Consider the following 21,110-nt stretch of genomic DNA (forward strand, 5'->3'; position numbering starts at 1 on the left):
GTCTTGTAAGTATTGTGTTGTATACTTGGTGGTTCGTATCCTAGCATCTTACCTGCTTTCCACTGTGACTGAAATGGCATTCAGTGTGTTTCTGAAAGTGATTACTGCAGTCAGTTTTCAGAACTTTTATTGCTGAGGTTAATGAAATCCAGTGAAAGTTTCTGTGATGCAGCAAACGCATGTTGTAGCGTGGATGGTCCCATTTTAAACATGTTCTACGTTTCCTTACGAGCGGTCTGGTTGAGAGCGCTGTGGTCCAAGTGTCCCAGTCAAACATTGCTGACAACAGACAATGTCTTTATTATCTACAGTTCATATTGCCATTCAGTGAGTCGGTATTCGGCGACGTATGGGCAGCGGCGACGTATGGGCAGCTGCGTCGAATCGGAATGCTGTGTCGGCGCCCACCAGCGCTGACGGAAGGTCAGTTGGAAGCTGACGGCCTACAAGGCCAAGGCCTTGAGTCAGCAGCGCACTGTTTCTCTTAGCGATGGCGATGGCCCCTCTCGATGGGATCCACTGGCCCATGTGGCGCTAGGAACTTAGCGTTGAAGGTGGCGGATGCAGCCCGAACTGAAACCCACGGCTGCTGCCCCCGATGCTCCATCGTCCCACGAATCGGCGCGGCCCCAGAGATAGGCTGTGCTGCAAAACTCGGCGGCGATACGGAGAAGACTATTGAATGATGAGTCAGTGACGAATCTCCCGCCGGCCGGAGTGGCCATGCGGTTCTAGGCGCTACAGTCTGGAACCGCGTGACCGGTACGGTCGCAGGTTCGAATCCTGCCTCGGGAATGGATGTGTGTGATGTCCTTAGGTTAGTTAGGTTTAAGTAGTTCTAAGTTCTAGGGCACTGATGACCACAGTAGTTAAGTCCCATAGTGCTCAGAGCCATTTGAACCATTTGAATGAATCTCCCTTGCCACACACTATGACACTATTTATACCTCTCTACAGCACATTTGTTTCATTAAAACTCGCGACTAGTCACGTCGTTCCTAACAGAGGCCAACCCTGGTGTGGTGACGTCTCTCCCATTCGGGCGGCTATTGCTGGGCTATGTTGTTTCCTGCTACGGTCGGCTGCCTTTGCTATGCAAATCGCTTGCCTATCTGTAAATACTGTCTTACATATCACCACATGGGCAGATTCGTGGCAACTATTACAATCCTTGTTGTGGCTAACTTAAATCTTCTTATTATTTTTGTTTCCCTATAACTTAGACCGTGGACTTACATTGCCTTCCTCGATGGAGAAGACGCAACCTCTTGGGTCTTAGTTTGGTCCAGTTCTCGACTAAAATCGCCATATCGATAATGTAGTAGTATACTGACGCAATTCCTCTTAAATAGTCTGTACTTATTATGTTATAACTGACTCTAAACATCTCCATCCTCAGCTCAGGTAATCCAATCCATGGGAACTCGAATTGCCCTTGGATTTCCTTTCTGTCAGGCTTGTCGTCCCAGATGCGTGAAGATTAGGCAAAACAAAATTAGAGTCACTACGGTGCTTGGTTTTGCTACACTCAAGGCCAATGTCACTCGACGTCTTTCATGCCGATAGTTTTTCGCATGCTAATACAATTTCTCGATCGTAATCTTCCCTCTTATGTGGCTGCCATATGACTTAAAGAAAGGCTCAGTTCCCAAGAGTGGTTGAAAAATGTAAGGTTCAGCGTGGATAACATTTCCAAGGGTTCGTTTGGCCAGCATATCTGTGACTATGTTACATTCAACAGACCATACCTGGTGGCTGGAAAATGGAATGCAGGTCCCATCACATTAAGTCCCATTAATTAGCAGCCCACCCCTCCCTGGTACTAAACGCATTATCTCCATTACTTCACCCCCATTCTACCAACTAGCGGCTACCACTTCAGCGTCATAAACCGAGTACCATCAATGTTACCTCCTTCTGAAACGAAGCCCCTCGGATTTATCTCTGAACAACTGCTCCCCATCATAACTTTCTGTACGGGAAATATGGTGATGCGGCATTGCGAAATCTTTCCTTAGGACATCACCAAGTGTTGATGATCGTCTTCTCCCAGTAACAGCACTCCCTTACTTGCATAAGTCTTCGAATCGTTACCAACTTCACCAGCTAGAGGGGCACATTTGAATATCGCATGCTTGCCTGGTATTGGTATCCCTATTGCTATGTACAGTCATGTTGACACATGTACTGGTGCATTATGATTGTAATATGGCAAGTTCTGTCTATTCGGTTCCGTTACCAGTCGCAATTATGGCTGCAATTCCTTTTGAACCTTCCTCAATCCCCATAAGCATTGTTCAGATGCTAATGCGACGTCTGATGGACGGCTCCCTGAAAGGCTAGCCGGGCGGGCGAGTTTATAGTATAGTCCACAACTTAGTTAGCTTCCTAAGCAAGTGTGTAATACTAAGTACGCCACCCTCCGGACTTCTGACTACATAGAGTGCCATGCCACTGTTGCCTTATTCAAGTCCTCTAGCTCCGTTGGGGCTTCTGCTGTTCTATTTAATTTTCTTACATCTTTCGTGTCCATTGTTCCAAATACAATATTCAATATCCTACCACCTGCATCAGTCCATCCTCTTTCCGCCCTCTCGGGTTCATGTCATACTAATCTGATCACTTCCTGCATTTGTTCCGTCAACCGTGGGTATGCCCGATTAACTTCATGTGCTGCTCTGCGACATACCCTTCATAACTTCTGCACATTTGAAAACGCCTTTTCGAGCCTGCTCACCTCATTCCGCAACTCCACACATTAAAAATAGCAGACTCAACGAGCATTTGTGACTTGATAATATTACATCCTGTTGTCTAGAAAACATGACTCCTCCGCACAGGTGATAATTGTCGAATGATCCTACTCTACACTCAGCGAAGAGTTACAGCACTGCCCAAGCAAACATTCTTCTTTTTTCTTTGGCTTCTCAATATAGCAATGTGAGGACAGGGATTATAGCTATCTCCCCTTCCCCTGGAAGCCTACTGTCTCTGAAGATCACAGCTAATTACAATACGATTAAATTCTACCCTACACAAACGCCTAATCTTATCGGAGTCAATTTAATAAACAAAGAAACCTTGTCTACCACAAGAGGGAAACAGAATATCCTAAAATCATAAAACAAAAATACGTAGCAATTCCTTTTTCGGCCTTAACATGTGTCGCGTTTGAAATACCTGAGGTTCCCCTTCCTCTCGTGTACCCTTTTACTACTTCTTTGCTTCTTTCTTTGACTTTTTTCTCATGTCTCGTGGTATATCTTCTGGAGCTCCCTTGAATGGTCTCAGACGCCCAGCATGCTCAGTTGTTGACATAGTTGGTTACTGCAATTTTACATTAACTGGCGACCTAGTCTCTATTACTTGACATGAAAGCTGGCAGCATGTCACATATTTCTTCGTTTTCCCCTTGTGCATCTAAGGACTAGATAGCATTAGCCACTGGCCTAACTTGTATTGTGGCAATCTACCCACTCGCTTCACTGCTTCTTCCTGTTTCTCCAGTGCTCTGGTATTTGCTCGTTCTTTTTAGCAATTTTTAGCAAAATTTTCAGACTGATTCTCAGCTTCTACTGTCCTGCCTAATCATATCCAACGGTGATGGCATTTTCGTACAATGCACAACCTAGAACGCCGACAATTCTATGCTAGTGTGTACTTTGAAATTGTACACACTTACTACAATGGAAATATTTGTGTTCGAATCCTAATGATGTTCGTTCACATAATAACTAAGCACTTTTCTAATCGTCCAATGAAATCGGTCCATTATTGCTTTAGTTTGTGAATGAATTGGATTCATTTTAACTTCTTTTACTCTCAGTAATCCACACAAGTCTTTCATCAGAAGTGATATGAAGTTTGTCCCTCGATCCATAATTATTATCTCCAGTACTTCAATCTTCAACAACCACCTATTAGCTAATGCTTGTGTGGCTGCAATTATTTGCTGCTCTGGCATCGGCACCATATTCATGCATAAAGAAAGTGATCTATTATGGTTAGTACATAAGGATTAAGTGCTGGTGTTCAGCTGTGCGGTCGTAAGACGTCTACCCCAATAAGACTAAACGGTTTTGTTGCCTCTGGTAATATTCGTAGCAACATATTTTTTATTCACACGGTGCACTAGTAATACAAATCCTCACATACTGATTGACATCATCTCTCCTTCCTCTCCACCAGTATTTTGCACTTCCTCCTTTAACTGCTCTGGCACTACCTCTCGTAGATGCAATTTCGTCTCACTACGCAACAAACCATCATGCACGCTGAACTGTTGCTGTCTTCCAAACTGATTACATTCTTCATCGGCGTTCTCTGCTGTATGCCATTTCTAAAGATCCTGACCTAGTTAGTGTCTGTCTTGCTGTTGCTTTTCTGTTCAGTCCGTTATCATTTCCTTTTCTCTTTCCTGTTTTTTTTAAATTAATTTGTACTCAAATTCACTGAGTTTCAATGCCCATCTTATCAACCCAATGAATAGATATTTCAAACATAGTAACCACTTCAGAGCAGCATGTTTTATAACAACCAAAAATTTCCTATCATATAGATAACACTGAATATATGTTATCCCAATTTAACTATCTCAACGCAAAATCAACCATATGTTCCTTGGCATATATCTCCTGATTTAAGATGCATCACTTGATAATATAAAGTACTTTTGAAAGACTTGGCGTTAATACTTCTTTCAGCTCTTCAAATACTCCCTGGCATTCTTCCAATAACAAACTTCACACCCTTTCTTAACAACTGTGTAAGCAGTCGTGGTATATACGAAAATTCCCTTCAGTCTTCCTGCTTTAATCTATGATACTGAAAAAAGAATGCAATCCCATAGTTGTTTCAGGTACTGGAAAATCCTATCCTTACTTATGACGTGGCCTAAACAATTCTCCTCTTCTGACGAAAAATGACATTTGTCTGTTCTCAGTGTTAAATGAACTGCCTGTAACCTCTTAAATGCTTCCCCTAATCGTTGTCTATTGTCAGGTACTGGAAAATTCTGCACTGTACGTACTAATCTCAGATCAGTCCTTACACCATCCATACTGATGACATGACCTACGTAACTCACCTCTTCCAAGGTAAAGTGACATTTTTCAGTACTCAGGGTTCATTGAGCTGCCTTTAATTCCTTAAATACTTCGCTTAATCGCTGCCTATGTCGTCGAATGCATCAAACACTGATGCAGTTTTAATCCTTTCCGAACCTTGTCTAAAAAGCGCTGGACATTTTTAAATCCAAAAGACATCTTTTTATATTCATAGTGTCCTCATGATGCTGAAAATGCGGTACTGTTATATCACCAGTCAATCGTTGACCTACGTATTCTCCCAAAACCAGTTGCAGTGACTGTGGCATTCAGTGTCTAACTGATTGTCAGAATTCTGCGCTGTGTTACTGCCATCCAAGGCAACAGTCGTTGTGGGAAAAACAGAATTCGTAATTCTCCTAATAACTTCTCCATTTGCACCCTCTCTGTTCCTTTTGAATGCTTCAACTTCTCACGAAATGCAATGTTAGCAGCGTCCTGTGCCATCTTATGGTCCACATCTACTGTGTGGCAGTCTTCTTCATCTGGAGAATCCAATGTGACCATAACGTTCCTTTCCCTAACTTAATTTCTTTGGCGCAGAAGTTTTATGTGTTGACAGATACACATGTACTTCAACAAGAAATGTATTCGTAGTTGCAAATATGGACAACCATCACCTGTATTGTGGAATGACGACAATGAAAATTTGTACCGAACTGACACTCAGACCCGGATTCCTTTCTTATCGGAGTGATCACCTTACCATTTGGCTACACGAATATGACTCACAGTCAGACCCAAACTTCCATTCATCAATCGTGTGTCTACAACCTGTACTCGTACACACATTATGTTCAGGTATATTCCCGTACAGGAGACTTTTTCCTTGAAAGTCACTTGGCCAATGTTGGAGGATAAATACAATATTGCAGTGCCTGTGTTTTTCCGAATTACAATGCAAGATCTCTTCGGACAATAATCCAAGTTTCCCCTGTACGGGAACGTACATAATGGATGTTATGCCCCCCGCACACCCACCGTCGTCGCGACTGCACAGCTATCGCTTCGCTGTCTCCTCCCCCTCCCTCCCTGGCAGCGGAGCCGATCTCGAAAGTTTGTGTATTTATTGTCCCGGCTAGTTAACAACCATTCCCTGCCGTGTGGGTCGGGCATAAAACATCTCTGAATCACGTTGTGAATCTAGTCTTGTGAACTAGCACTTGAAAATTGATCGCGTTTTTCCAGAGATATTTCATACACTTTTAACCACGACAGAACCAAAGACAGTTTTTTTTAACTATGGAGTATGAAATCAATTGAGTTGCAGTCTCTTTTTACTAATTTGTTTCCGCGAGTAATTTGATTTAGTTACTTTAGCAGTCTGTATTCATTCGTTGAATCATATTAAATCTGTTTGTAAAAAGGTGTATCAGCTTCCTTCAATAACCCTTGAATGTTCAGATATTATTGTCTGTGTGCTATCTGATTATGGACTTGAGTAAACACTGAGAATGTCCCGTATATTTCCGTTTTATTGAAAGAATTAATTTCTTAAATTAATGAGAGATGGTACCGGGGGATTAATGAAAGGAGAGTTGATCCAAGTGTGTATAATTCGGTATGATAACAGTAAGTCAGTACTACATTCCTTCGTGTAACTATCACCAAAGATATGCTTTCCCATGAAATTGTCATTTGCCACTAATGCCCGATAAATATGTATCTGGGCCTTACAATGTCTAAGCTTCTCAATTCTAACGAAACGATATTAATTATGGGTTTGAATCCTTTCAATGTCTGTTCCTCACAAGTTTAATCTTTTAACGGACACCATTTTTCACTTCTCGTTTATTAGCAGAATCACCTTGACAACGAGCGGCAAAGATACTAGTGTGATAAAGTCTAAACTGTTTTCGGTCTCAATACTTCAAATGGCTCTAAACACTATGGGACTTAACATCTGACGTCATCAGTCCCCTAGAATTAGAACTACTTGAACCTAACTAACCTAAAGACATCACACTCATCAATGCCCGAGGCAGGATTCGAACCTGCGATCGCAGCAGCCGCGCGGTTCCGGACGGAAGCACCTAGAACCGCTCGGCCACAGCGCCGGCAGGTTCCAATACTCTTTACTAATTCACATACAGCGAATAAAGACCTAATTCAACATAAAAGTTTCCGTATTGTCAGTAAATCTCTTCACAATCGTAAGTATACGATCGTAGCGTTTCGTTTAACACGTACAATCACCATTCACTTGAATATGAATGTCCGTACACCCAGTCACCTCTAATTGACTCCGTCTCTGAATTTATCCCAAAATAATCTATTCTCCACCACTCCAATGTCTAATCCAGTTCTAAGAATGTGATTTAATTCGGCCTCTAATCCCAAAATTCCGACTACCACGGAGGAAGTGCAAATACAATCGACACCGCTGAAAACAAAAACTTAAGAGACCTAACACTGCTGCGCATTGGTTTATACATTACGTTCAAAACAAAACGCAGCTCTGTTATGTCTTCCTTGGATTCCCTTTGTACTGCTTTGCGTTACTCTATTTCGACTATCTACTCTTTGTAAACATTTTAACTATTACTTCGAACTACTACTACGGTTTTTTGGCTCTTAGGTCATTTCCTATTACAGAATTTAATCTAATACTCGTTTCTGTACAACCACTCTCTAAAGAGCGGTTACAATGTACAAGTGCAGGTTGTAGATCCATATTCGCAACTGAGAATACATTTATTGTATTTCGTAACGGTTGTAGTTGCCTCAGTGCCTGTTCCTTCGGACATGCATGCATGTATTCATTCCACTACACATAGTACATTCACTGATAAGTCTGGCTCTAGATTCCCCCACAACGTCTTTCCAACGGCATTATACGCACAATTGTGCGAATTAAGCCTTAATGTCAATGTCTGCATTTCAGTTTTATTGCCCTATACAACAGATGATTCCTCTAACAGATCAACATTGACAACAATCTTTGTCAGCCACAATGTTCTCCTGCTTTGTTCCAAAAACGTCATTGAAGGTCAATCATGGCATGATGTTGGCAGAGAACTCTAACCCTAGGATCGAGATGTAGCCCTCGTTGCATTAGACATGTCTACGACATAATGTTTGAACCTAGCTGCCCTCAACTAAAAATTAACCGTCACTGGCCCTAATGGTTGTAATCACTCTCAGCTACTCCACGCAACTTCTAATTTGGTGGGTTCCAGTGCCACCTACCCATTACCTCACTTGAGGCCACTGACGCATGTGTCCCTGTGTCCAACAAAATCTTATACTCCCTTCTATCGGTCACGCCTATTATGATACATAGCGGCCCTGTATTCGTTGTTACTGAATCCAGTTTTACAGTGAACTCCCGTTGACGGCTCTGGGGTTCCCTCTCTCCCTTTAAGTTTAATGGATATCGTTTGACCCTTACCCAAGGCCTCGTCGGCTATTATTCCTACATCTTCACCACAATCAATACCACCCCATCTTCTACCTTCAGTACACCTGTGGTCGATATTATTCCCCTTATACCTCCGTGACTGGTAGCATTGCCTCTGAACATGCCCCTTACGCCCATAATTAAAACACTTTGTGTTAGATGTGAACACTTGCCTCTGATCCTTTAACCCTGTGGGCATATCAAATTTGTTTGCACCCTAGTGCTTGTCTCACTTCAGTCGGAAGATCTTCAGGTGTCCCAGCGGGCACCCTCTTCGACATTTCCAATGCCAAACCACTCTAAAACGTCTCAAATGCTTAGAATGAAATTTTCACTCTACAGCGGAGTGTGCGCTGATACGAAACCTCCTGGCAGATTAAAACGGTGTGCCGGACCGAGACTCGAACTCGGGACCTTTGCCTTTCGCGGGCAAGTGCGCTGATATGAAACTTCCGGCACATCGTTTTAATCTGCCAGGAAGTTTCATATCAGCGAACACTCCGCTGTAGCGTGAAAATTTCATTCTAGAAGCATCCCCCAGGCTGTGGCTAAGCCATGTCTCCGCAATATCCTTTCTTCCAGGTATGCTGGTTCTACAAGGTTTGCAGGAGAGCTTCTGTGAAGTTTGGAGGGTAGGAACGAGGTACTGGCCGAATTAAAGCTGTGAGGACGGGGCCTGAGTCGTGCTTGGGTAGCTCAGTTGGTAGAGCACTTGCCCGCGAAAGGCAAAGGTCCCGAGTTCGAGTCTCGGTCCGGCACACCGTTTTAATTTGCCAGGAAGTTTCGTCTCAAATGCTTGTTGTTCGGCTTCTTGCAATATCACTTTAGCCACGACCTTGTTCTGTGATAACTATTATGTACGTACTTTCAACTTTTTAATTCTATCTGCGAAATCGTCAACGAGTTGATTACACCTCCTAGACACCACACTCAGGAGTTCATGAAAAATGATGCATCGTTTTGTTTCCTGCACCTCTGCTCTGGCCCTTGTTTAAGCTATTCAGGTGTACTGGCAACGTACGTTGCTTCTGTACAACGCACCTCTGACCTCGCTTCATCCGCCAAATGCAATTTAGCAATCTACAACAATTGACTACCGCACCAACCCATCATCTAATCCGATCACCAGAGATCCTCGAAGAATCCTAACACATCCTCAGGCACTCTATTAGAAAAGAGAGAAACCAGGTCAGCAATGGCTGGATTCATTCTTAAACTTTGTGATTTGAGCAACTCTGCTTCTCCACTTTTCTCTGCCAAACTATTACGTAACGCTATCTCATCTGTCCTCAGTTGAAACACCTGGTGTTCTAACGATTCTGTAGCTCGGTCTCTGGTGACACCCGTGTTGCCGATTTTGCTTTTGCTTTCCCGGTATTCATTTTAAAATAATAATTTTCACAACAAAAAATAAAAATTCAGCACGAGCACTGCTGGAATTCATCTATTCTGCTGTCTTATAGTGCGACATCTTCCCTTTCTACTGTGTCGGCTGCATGTAGAAACGCTTACATGTGAAAGAAATTACCCCTACTCAATTGGCACATGGAACAGAATGCCCAAGTAAATTACATTCCAATCAACGAATAGACATTAACCACTCATCCCCAGCGTTTTCTTTAAATTGTGATAACTCTACCGTTTCCACTATTCTTACTAAATTAAATTTCCATTAAGCGCGACCCCTATAGCTTGGTCTCATTACTGTCACCACACAAGAGAGAGGAAGAAAAATGAAACACACCCTGGAACGTCCCCTTGGAAAAATTTATGAATGACTGTACTGATAAACCTCTTACATTATTTGCTTTTCAAACAGCTGAGCAGAACTGAACGTACTCAGACATTTCGCTCTTTACTTATTCTGATCAACACTAAACTGACACACACAATATTTTTTAGCGCAACGCAATCTGACTTTTAATAATCCCTACAAAAGAATGGCCCTGACTAACAAAAAACTATACCTTTCATTAATCACTTACAAAAATCTTCATTACTCGAACTACTGCAATACAGCGAGCGCCAATACTGCCAGCTAAAAAAAGATTCTAACTACTGAAGGCACTAACTACTGATAGGCATAGTTAGCAAATGAAAGATTTTGATAAAGAACAAACAATGTATTTACCTTAATAATGTTCAAAAGTCATAAAATATAAGTTCATGACATCCAGTCTTACAAATTTACTGTCTCTGATGGACACACGTCCAGATCATCCGCTCTCAAAACTCCTCCATCTCTCTCCCCACAACCACCACTGCTGGCGGCTCACCTCCAACTGCGCAACGCTACGCGCTGTTAACAGCCAACTGGACAACACTACAACAGCGACTATTTCAACAATGCAAACCAGCCACAGCCTTCACACAACACAGTCAGTGATTTTCATATAGAGCGCTACGTGGCGTTACCAACATAAAAACCTAAACAGCCTACTTACAACCTTCCGCTTAGGCACCCCTAAAAGCACTCTGAAGTGTCCAGTGGGCAAGTGGTGTTCAAGTGCCCCACGCAAAAACTGTTGACTGGAAGCAACGTCTTCATTAGCTTTGGTAGCTATTGATTTCCGGCTGAGTGAGGCAAACATGCCTCTCCTCGTTTATGGAGGCCAGCAAGAATGTAGGTGTGGGGCGTTCGCCTGGGATGCTTCGTCGGCGTCCTGCAGTGCTGACGGTAGTCCCGTGGACAGATGGCCGTGATGTCAGCGGCGCACTGCTTCTCTCGGCGATAGTGGTGGCCCGTCTGGACGACCTACTCTGGCCTGCGTGCATTCACCACAGTGGGCTGTGGAGACTACTGTGCTCTGGATTCGACCCACTGCCCCTTAGGAGTAGTCGGATGGCGGCTGGCTCTTTGGCATCGAGTCCCCGTCGGAACTCAGTGTTGGTGGCAGCAGACGACAGCGACAGGCCGACAGTACTGGGGGCTGGAGTCCCTCCAGGAACTCAGTGCTGAAGAATGTGTGTGCAGCCCAGACTAAAGCCCATGGCCGCTGCTGGCGACACTGCATCATTCTGCGGCTCGGCGCAGCCCCTGTGTCGTAACCGTGCTGCAGATTTCGATGGATACAGAGAAGACGACAGGATGACTACTCAGTGACGAATCTCCTCTGTCTGAAAACGCAGCACTATTTCTATCTCTGTCCAGAACATTTGTCACTCACAACAAAGACCAGCCCTTGTGTGGTGACATCGCCTCGCCCTTTGCAGTGGCTATTGTTTCAAGATGCTCTTTTCCGCTGTGATGGGCTACCTTCAGTAAGCAACTCGCTTTCGTGTCTGTTTATATTTGTAACCGCATGAGTGGTTTCCAGCTATTGGCAGCAAATGCTATCCACCTTTTGGCTAACGCACCACATTTTATCATTGTTTCGCCAACAGTTGTCCGTGGCCTTTCGTTTACATCTGCTGCTGTAGGTATACCGTCAGCAAGTGTGACAGTGACGAGGAGGGTCCAAGCAGTATTTCCTCTACTGCCAAGGAATTTTCTTCTGTAGGAGGACTGGAGAGCGATACACTTGGCCTTCTGCATCCTACTTAAGAGTTGCTTTATTCCCCCAAAGGAAAGAAAACTGTCGACGCCCGGGAGAGTGATTTTCTTGCAGTTGTACTAGATATTTTACCAGTGCACGCAGTTGAATCTGTTGTATCCTGTTAACAAAGTGGTTTATTGTCCGGTTATGCTGGAGGACGCATGTAGTTTTAACTTTAGTAATTTAGCTTGGTTAGTTGAAATCTTCGTAGGTACTTTCATCTATCTTTATTGCGTCCGATTTATTCTGTGTCCTACTAAAGTTATCTATGTAGTTTCGTTGTACATTTTCACCCTAAAATTCTGTACTGTTTTAAAACAATGATGTTATTCTACAAACTACTAGATAGACGCAGGTCCGATTAGCTGTATAGTCAATGAAACAGGAAGGCTACAAAATACCCCAATGTGGCCACAAATGTCATAGCACATCACCACAAGACCATAACAGGAAAGAAAACAGTTAACAACGACCATAAAAAACGTCGAATTTTATAGCTATACAGAGAGAAAAGAGAGTAAAAAACTCATAGACATCTGTCAAGTTATGTCCACCACTGTCGTAAAGTTCTCCTGTGTTGTAGGGGAATGCAGTGGTTATCTGTAATACAAGTGTTGTCACTTCAGCAGCAGTACAGATTAAGATGTATGCCTGAAAGTGTAAGTACCAAACGTTCTTCCACTCAAATTAACAATGCTGGATTGATTCTTCTGACTATCGGTAAGTCTATGTGTGTTTTAACTTGTTGTAAAGTAATAACAGAAATTCTGAATACAGAAGTTCTTATACATTTATAGGTTAATTTTTCAAAGATATCACCGTCACCACTGACTGTATAAATTATTAATTTTCACTATTTCAATTTGAGCCTTAAGGTCATTATCAAACAGTACACAGTTAAAGACTGTCGTTTGGCACATGTCAGACTTTATAAACCTTCTTAGATGCACATATGTCTCCGTCTTATCTGAGCCTCTTAAGAAAGTTACCATCTGTAAAGTAAATACGTAAATCTCAACAAACAACTGTCGTTGTACACTGTTCTGCAGCGATTTCTGTTACAGACGATAACAATGTTAAAGGGCACAGAAGCGACGAGGATGTGTGTACACGTCAGAAGATTTTTAGAGTCTGACCTGTGCCAAAGCACATTCCTTTGTAATATACCACTTCATAATGGTCTAAAGGTCGAAACTACAACAGTGAAAACAAATACATTCTAACGCATGAAAACGAGGAAGCACGAAGGAATTATCTAAATGAGACGAAAATAGGTACATGTACAGACAAACAAATGATTAAAATTTCGGAAAAATTGGATGATTTATTCAAGAGAAAGACCCTCACAAGTTGGGCAAGCCAACAACGCGTCGCTCCACCTCTGGCCCTGTTGCAAACAGTTGCTTGGCTTGGCAATCACTGATAGAGTTTTTGGATGTCCGTCTGAGCGATTTCGTGCCCAATTGTGTGCAATTAGAGAGTTAGATCGTCAAAAGACAGAGATGGTTGGAGAACCCTACGTACTGTACTCCAAGCTTTCCAAATTGGGGAGTGATCCGGCGATTTTGGTGGGCAATGAATCGTTCGGCAAGTACGAAGACAAGCAGTAAAAAAAATCTCGCTATCTGCGAGCGAGTATTATCTTGCTGAAATATAAGCTCAGGAGGGATTGCCATGAAGGGAAACCAACCGGGGCGTAGAATATCGTCGACGTACTGCTGTGCTGTGAGAGTATCGCGGATCACAGCCAAAGGTGTCCTGCTATGAAATGAAATGGTACCCCAGACTGTCCCCCCTGGATGTTGGACCATATGGAGGGCGGAAGTCAGGTTGGCGGCTCACCATTGCCCATGATATTTCCAGACAGGTCTTCGTTGGTCATCGGTGCTCAGTTCGAAACGAGAGTCAACAATCTACATCTACATTATTACTCTGCAATTCACATTTAAGTGCTTGACAGAGGGTTCATCGAACCACAATCATACTATCTCTCTACCATCCCACTCCCGAACAGCGCTCTGATTTCTCTTACTTGATTTCGATGATCATTCCTACCTATGTAGTTTGGGCTCAACAAAATATTTTAGCATTCGGAAGAGAAAGTTGGTGACTGAAATTTCGTAAATAGATCTCGCCGCGACGAAAAACGTCTTTGCTTTAATGACTTCCATCTCAACTCGGTATCATATCTGCCACAATCTCTCCCCTGTTACGTGATAATACAAAACGAGCTGCAGTTCCACTCCCGTGAATGAGATTTCGCGCTGAATGTGCCCGAAACCACTACAAACGGGCTTGTTGGTGTACAGAGGTCTGTGGTAGTCTGTACATGGAGCGCCGTGAGCTAAATCTCCTTTCTGTGAAACGTCCATTAATAGTCCTTGAGTCGGATCGCTGATAATGATGATTTCGGGGCTCTATGTGCCTGTCAGGTGATTGCTCGGTCCTCGCGCTGTGTCGTCTGTCTAGGTCGACCACTTCCTTATCGACGCTGTGTTCGGCCACGGTTCACTCGTTCCTGCCAACATCGTCGAATTAGACGCATCACTCCATTTCAAACGTCGAGCGATTGTCGAATTACTGCAATTGACTTCATTGACCCCGACTACACGTCCTCTCTTCTCTCAAAAGCTGACATGTGTGTATACTGTTCACGCGAGTGTCGGAGAAGCAAAAGGTAATGTCTACCTGAGTACACGGAATGAAATTCGCAAAGACTTCATGCCCTCGTATCGGTATGACCCATTTCCAATTTCGCGGTGAAATTGAGCTGCAGCGTCACATATTCGTCGACCAGCCGCGAAAGTTAAGAATTTAGCAAATTCGTCGATCTTAATTTGCGACAAATTTGTATAATTCTTGTTTTCTTGAAATGTTAGTTAAATTGACACCCTAGCTGCAACCAGGCGTTGATATAATTCATTGGGGACATGTTGAAAATGTGTTGCCCGACCGGGTCTCGAACCCGGGATCTCATGTTTACATGGCAGACGCTCTATCTATCTTTTTTTTATACTTCAATTATTCTGGTTTCCCCTTCCAGTAAACAAAAATTAGTCTCCTTCGTCTTGATGACGAAGAAGCAATCTTTCGGAACAAAAAAACGTTTCTCAAAGCCAAAATCAAAATTCATTTTCTTTTAAGAAGAAATTATGAGGAATAAATAAGCAAAAGTGTTTATTTTATTTTTTTTTTATTTTATTTTATCTATATAAATTCGTCGTGCGACTTTTAGTTAAAGACCAGTTCTTACAGGAGCGCCTGAAGTGTCTACGCCTACAGCAGGCCAGCTCGTCCAAACGTGTCTTCTCATTGCGTAGGCGTGGGTTATGGGTAGCAGATCTATTCAGTTCGGTTCGGTTAATACAGTTTTCAGCTTCTCAGGGCTTGGACGTTCCAGCTACGAGGTAGGTCATCGAAGGTGCTCCGTAAGAAATTGGAAAAATATTGCTTATAGCGTGGGTTGCGTATCAGGACGCAGTGTCGTTCGTTGAGATAAGTCCAATATCCTAGCGTAGACTTGTCGCCAGAAGTAAAAAGATAGCGGATCGTGTGGCCACAGATCCAATTCACAGAGTGAGTTTTGGCGGAGGGGTAGAAAATCTTAATCGGGGTACAAAAGCATGTGGACGTCGATCTGAGCTCGTGTCTGTCGAGTAAGAAACGCCAAAATTCGCCGCGCAAGTGTCCAGACGTCGAACGCTGTGCCACAGTGGAACCGGTGGACATCTGTGTCATCCAATCCACAGTGGATGCCGAGGGATGAGTCGGCGAGATGGATGCGGTGTAGACGATCTCGGTTAACTTGTTTGCCATTCACGGTGATGTACCACGCTGATTGAACGTCTGATTCGAGAAAACGCGCATGGATCGCCTTCCATATGTGTCGCCACACGTACTGTGGATACTTACGTTCGATGGGGTTGGACGGGCGTCACTGTTGTAACAATTCGGAGACTGTTTTCGTGAGGTACAAACGTGTAAGTGGTAAGGACCGGTAGACATAACTGAACTCCAGGAAAAATTGTAGGATGTAAAAAAAAAGGGGGTTGGAATGGTCGATACCAGTACTGGGGCGGACAAGGAGACAGGCGCAAAGTTGTGAAGCTGGAGGCTAGTAAGGCTCCGCGGGCAACGATGCCAAAGTTTTAGCTGGGAGCTGACGTAAAGTGCCTTGACACAAGTTGGCACGTGGATGAGTCCCACCCCGCCACGATCTCGTGGCAGAGCAAGGGATTCGTATTGCACCTTGAATAACATCCCAATCTGAGCCACCGAGGGCACAGAGAATAGTGCGCCTGCAGGGACTTACCCCTTGCACGCTCCCCGTGAGAGGCACATTCTCAACATGTCCACACCGCTACATTCGTAGTGCACCTAATAGATGTTGTTTCTTTGTTCTTAAGAGTGGTATTTCTACAGTCAGTGGCTATTATGATGTCTTTTAGAAGGTTTTACGTGACTGTGAATCCAAACCACGAGATGTTAAAGGCAGATTACACGCGATACTATTCGAAATAGAAATCTAAAGTTGTGCTGTGAATAGCGATGGCAAAGTTCCATTCCATAAGAAACAGTAACATACATCTAATAAATACTTACTCGTTGATGTACGGGAATACGTCTTGCAGTACGTTGTACGTCTGCAATGGCAGCCAGCAGAGAGCGAAAAGGGCGACCACGATGACGAGCATCTTGATTACCTGCGGAAGAAGCCACTTGTCATGTATCCTGGTCGTCAGCGCATTGTGGGCTGTCGCGTGTTATTGTGAATGTGCCATATTTACTAGTGAAATAAGTTTGTTGTACGGGAGAAAGACCTGTATTGATTATAGAATCAGCGATAAAACACTGCAGCGAAAATCATGAAATGCCTTACTATGAGTAATTGTGTACTCAGAGATCGCACCTGAACATGGCGCCCAGATGGATCGCCGAATTATCGTTTAGTGAAGACGATCAAATCGGGCAGCATACCCGTGAAGAGCCTAAACATATAAGACGCCGGAAAAATCTACGGGATCACAACAGCGTGTAGTGTAATCGGATTGTCTCAACTCTGCCACATACCAAGAGGCTCGACAACTACAATGGAATATCCTGCAAGAGTGTTACCGTTCATAATAAGAAGATTGGTCTTGACTGAATATTTGGAGGGAGCGCTCTGAACTGTTGCAGGACCAATTGATGTTAACACGACGTCTGAAGCAGTAATGAAATGTAGGACCCCAAACACTACACTACAGTATCCTGCCTCCTCATATTTTTTAAACTTCTTTTATATATATATATATATATATATATATATATATAGTGATTTTATGCAACCCGCAATGCCTTAAAAAATCATGCACGAGATTTTCACAATCTCTCTCTTTCTATGAGCAACTTATTAATCCCACAGGAAAAAATGAACAAGACCTTTCTGTAGGAAACTTAATGCAGTTAAATTTTGTACTTGGATAAGTTTTCGCTGAAGGCCATGGTTTTAAAGATCTTTAACAAAAACACATTTGAAGGTCACTTTTGTACGTTTTCCTTGAATAACTGGAAACCCGCAAAACTCTAGCGAAAACGAATCCCAGTACAAAACTTCCTACATCAATCTTCCTACGAAAAGGTCCTGTTCATCCTTTCTGTAGGACAAACAGTTCGTGTGTAGTGGGCGAGAGAACATGAAAATTTCGCGCGTCGCTTTTGAAGGGGTTGCGGGTTGCATATAACTCATAGGTGAGAGCATTTCAGTCACCCTGAACAACGGCAATGTAGCAATGATTTTGAACCACTATTTGACAAATACTATAAACATATTTACTCAAGACACAGTTGACTATAGCTCCATTTACTTTGAAAGGGAAAACCCTTCTTTGCGTCTCTCCATCACAGAACTAAAAGTCTTTAGGACAGTGTCTACTTAGGCCGAGTATACATGGATGCGGATCAAGCGTAATGTACACTTAATGGAACATGAAGGTAAGCACTTTTCCGGGTCATTAGCATCGAACGATTTACGACCAAGGAGAATTCGCAAATGTCCACCGCTGCAGCCGTTGACTTCTGCAGACCGAGCCACTAATCGACTCATCGGAGATTATCGATAGAGGCCTTCCCTCTGAGCCTCGTTACCGGGCGACGATCACCATGGCGTCGGGCCTGCTGGATTAAGAGCGTTGCCTCTGAAGTCATGCGGACTCTCATAATCAGTGAGTGCTCCTAGGATAGGCTTCGACGCCGACTAGATTCCGTCATTCCAAGTGGTGGCAATAACAAAGAGCAGTATTTGCCTTGTGTTTGGAGGGTACGACTTATACTTTGTTTTTTCTTCTGGCAATTGAGGCACCGTTGAAGGAGGCTCACTGCTCACACTGCAGCTGAAGATTCCCCAGGCCAAACATGTGGGGAGGCTAGCGCTAGACGCAGACTGTTGCTATCTGACTGTACAACGCTAGCTGCGGCTTCCTTCCTTCAAGCCCGCATCTCGTGGTCGTGCGGTAGCGTTCTCGCTTCCCACGCCCGGGTTCCCGGGTTCGATTCCCGGCGGGGTCAGGGATTTTCTCTGCCTCGTGATGGCTGGGTGTTGTGTGCTGTCCTTAGGTTAGTTAGGTTTAAGTAGTTCTAAGTTCTAGGGGACTTATGACCACAGCAGTTGAGTCCCATAGTGCTCAGAGCCATTTCCTTCCTTCAACACACAGCAATTCGAGCCGCAAAGAAAAATAAGCTGATAAGGGACATTTTGAAGCAAATGTTTTGAACTTTCGGTTTACCACCGTGGGCGGGCCGGGCGGTTCTAGGTGCTTCAGTCTGGAACCGCGCGGCCGCTACGGTAGCAGGTTTGAATCCTGCCTCGGGCATGGATGTGTGTGATGTCCTTAGGTTAGTTAGGTTTAAGTACTTCTACGTTCTAGGGGACTGATGAGCACAGCAGTTAAGTCCCATAGTGCTCAGAGCCATTTTTACTACCGTGACTTCTGGACATCGGCTAACTGTTGTTTAAATTGTCAAGCGTCTTTCGGTTTGTCTGGGTTTGGTGGTGTTCCCAATCTAATTAATAAACTACTGCAGCTCCTCTGCTAGAATAAAGAAAATTGTTTCATTTCATGTTATCATTGGAGTGGTGACCTCATGTCCATAAGTTATTACACCCTGGCGTTCTGCTACTTTTTATTGTAATTGGGGCTTAGGAAATGTTTTTATGTATAGTTAATGATTGTTTCATTTTATACTAGCTTAGCGCCCTCTCGCGTTTGTGTAGTAATTACAACAAAATTAGTCTTATGAACATATATTACGCCTACTGAAAAGTTAATGTATGAAAGAGCCGTTTCTTTCTATACGCAATTCTGACAAAGCCGATTTGTCGTCATGTGTGTTAAATAGCTCTTTTTGATTTAGTTAACAAATTGCAACACCTTATAAACTTTTCACGCTAATTATGGCAGCAGAAATATGGTCTTTTATGAATGTACTTCTCACCAAAAAGCTATTCTCGTAGCTGGAGTCGGAGGTGTCTGTTAATCCTGTCTTTTGATGGTATTTCCACTGAAACTTTCACCCTCTAACATAATTTTTTTTATTTCTGATCGAGAAGTCGAGGATACATTTTTATAGATTTAACTTTAAAAATGAATTAATGCAACTAAATATTTTCGTAAAAAATTTTATCCCCTATTTCAGACTTCGAGACACACTGAAACACATATTTTTTAATATCAAACCGAGAAGTCAGATACAAATTTTCATAGACTCAGCCCTAAAAATGGTTTTCATAATGAAATATTTTTATAAAATTTGTCCTCCCCTACTTCCAAAATCACTGAAATAGGTATTTTTTAAAAATTTATATCGAAAAGTCAAAAACTCTTTTCGGTAGATGCAGCGGTGAAATTGCTCTGGTACTGCATTAATAAACATTTATGTTTAAAAATTAGTGACTGAATTTTTAAAAATGCTAAAATACGTATTTTTTATTTTTGACCCAGAAACAAAATACCAAATTTCGTAGTTCAAACTTCAAAATTGCTTTAATAGCGAAATATTTTCAAAAAACCAATCATTCCCTATTTCACCCATTCAGGGGTGGAATTCCCCTCTTAAACTAGTCAACAGTATGGTATCAATACCCTCTCCAAATCTGAATTGTATCCTTAGCGTTTTGGGCAGGGCGAAGATGAGTCAGTGAATCAGCCAGGACATTTCCCTTTATATGTAAAGAAGACTTCAGGCCTTATTGAATTTATTTATCTTTTATTTAATAATTGTAGTAACTTTCTAATTGTCTGTTTTAATGCACTCCTTTTATTCTGTATTCTTTATCTATTTGCACGGAAACTGTACTAAGTTGATTCTTTGGTTTTTGTTGCACCATTAACAATGTTGAGCTATATATATATATATATATTTCCTTTTTTTTTTGGGTTTGTCACTACCACTCCCAGTTTCTCGCTGCCTTTCTATCACAGTCGTTCTAGTAACTGATTATAAAGTTTTAGAGATCACAGCTCTAGATAAAACAGAATTACGTAACACACTCCACAATACTATGTTACGTTTTAAAATGTCGCGACTCGCTGATTGGGAAAGCTTGACAATTTTCACCTTGCGCTCAGATGTGGAAGACGGAAACCAAACACTGCGGCATGCGACTGGACACTGGCGTATTCGAGTGTACGAGGCCTTCTACTGTTATAGATTTGCTACTCATTCAGAGCAACGACGAAAAGCTTGTAACTCAGAATTTCAGAAACTGGGTGATACAAACTTTCTATTTGAGATGTAGCAATACAGGATAGCTGCACTTGCTACAATTCTACTCATTAATAATTCTTTTCATTCATTTTTTTTTTCTTTTTCCATCATGCACATAATTAATCTAGCTTGTGGAGACGAGATGGAAAAATATTACGCATCCAGTACTTCACTAAATTTTATTGTTCAAAATGTAATTTCTAGTCTGATGGTGGCAATAGTGTTGTGTATTTAGTTCATTATTTAAAGAAATATCCATAATTCACAACGCCTGCAAACAATGTGCATATCAAAATTCAATGTTACTATCAATTGTCTTAATGC

At 42.6% G+C, this 21,110-nt stretch overlaps 1 protein-coding gene across 1 annotated transcript in view; it reads right to left on the reverse strand.

The window, feature by feature from the left end:
• Nucleotides 1-21,110, reverse strand: part of LOC126101037 (prolactin-releasing peptide receptor-like) — a 990,136-nt gene that overhangs the window by 69,726 nt on the left and 899,300 nt on the right. The window contains exon 7 of the mRNA XM_049911700.1: nt 16,644-16,744. Coding sequence (XP_049767657.1) covers nt 16,644-16,744 — 101 coding nt within the window. The remainder of the gene's footprint in view (nt 1-16,643; nt 16,745-21,110) is intronic.

This window comes from Schistocerca cancellata, chromosome 9, assembly GCF_023864275.1.
Source record: "Schistocerca cancellata isolate TAMUIC-IGC-003103 chromosome 9, iqSchCanc2.1, whole genome shotgun sequence".
In the NCBI taxonomy this organism is placed as follows: Eukaryota; Metazoa; Arthropoda; class Insecta; order Orthoptera; family Acrididae; genus Schistocerca; species Schistocerca cancellata.